At 52.6% G+C, this 308-nt stretch overlaps 1 protein-coding gene across 1 annotated transcript in view; it reads left to right on the top strand.

Moving 5' to 3' along the window:
• EMH_0064630 (ARF1-directed GTPase-activating protein, putative) overlaps positions 1-120 on the top strand; it is a gene marked incomplete at both ends in the record, with an annotated part of 4,555 nt that extends 4,435 nt beyond the window's left edge. The window contains one exon of the mRNA XM_013498287.1: positions 68-120. Coding sequence (XP_013353741.1) covers positions 68-120 — 53 coding nt within the window. The remainder of the gene's footprint in view (positions 1-67) is intronic.
• Between the last annotated feature and the right edge of the window lie 188 nt (positions 121-308).

The raw sequence follows: 308 nt of genomic DNA on the forward strand, positions 1-308 counted from the left end.
CTGTTTCTCACGTTGCTTGTGCTGCCGTTGCTGCTGCTGCTGCTGCTGTTGTGGGGTGTATGTACAGGTGCTCCGGACGGCGAGGGAGCAGCTGATGGCGGCGGCGATAAATTTTTGTAGTTTTGGCATTTGTTTTTTAAACCCTAAACCCTAAACCCTAAACCCTAGACCCTGAACGAAACCACCGAGTGTATGGGGGGCATTCAGTGGCTAGCTGCTGGCTAGCTACTGTAAGCCGCCAGCTAGCTACAGCTAGCTACAGCTAGCTACAGCTAGCTACAGCTAGCTACAGCTAGCTACAGCTAGCT

This window comes from Eimeria mitis, genomic scaffold (genome assembly GCF_000499745.2).
Source record: "Eimeria mitis Houghton genomic scaffold, Emh_scaff3308, whole genome shotgun sequence".
Taxonomy (NCBI): domain Eukaryota; phylum Apicomplexa; class Conoidasida; order Eucoccidiorida; family Eimeriidae; genus Eimeria; species Eimeria mitis.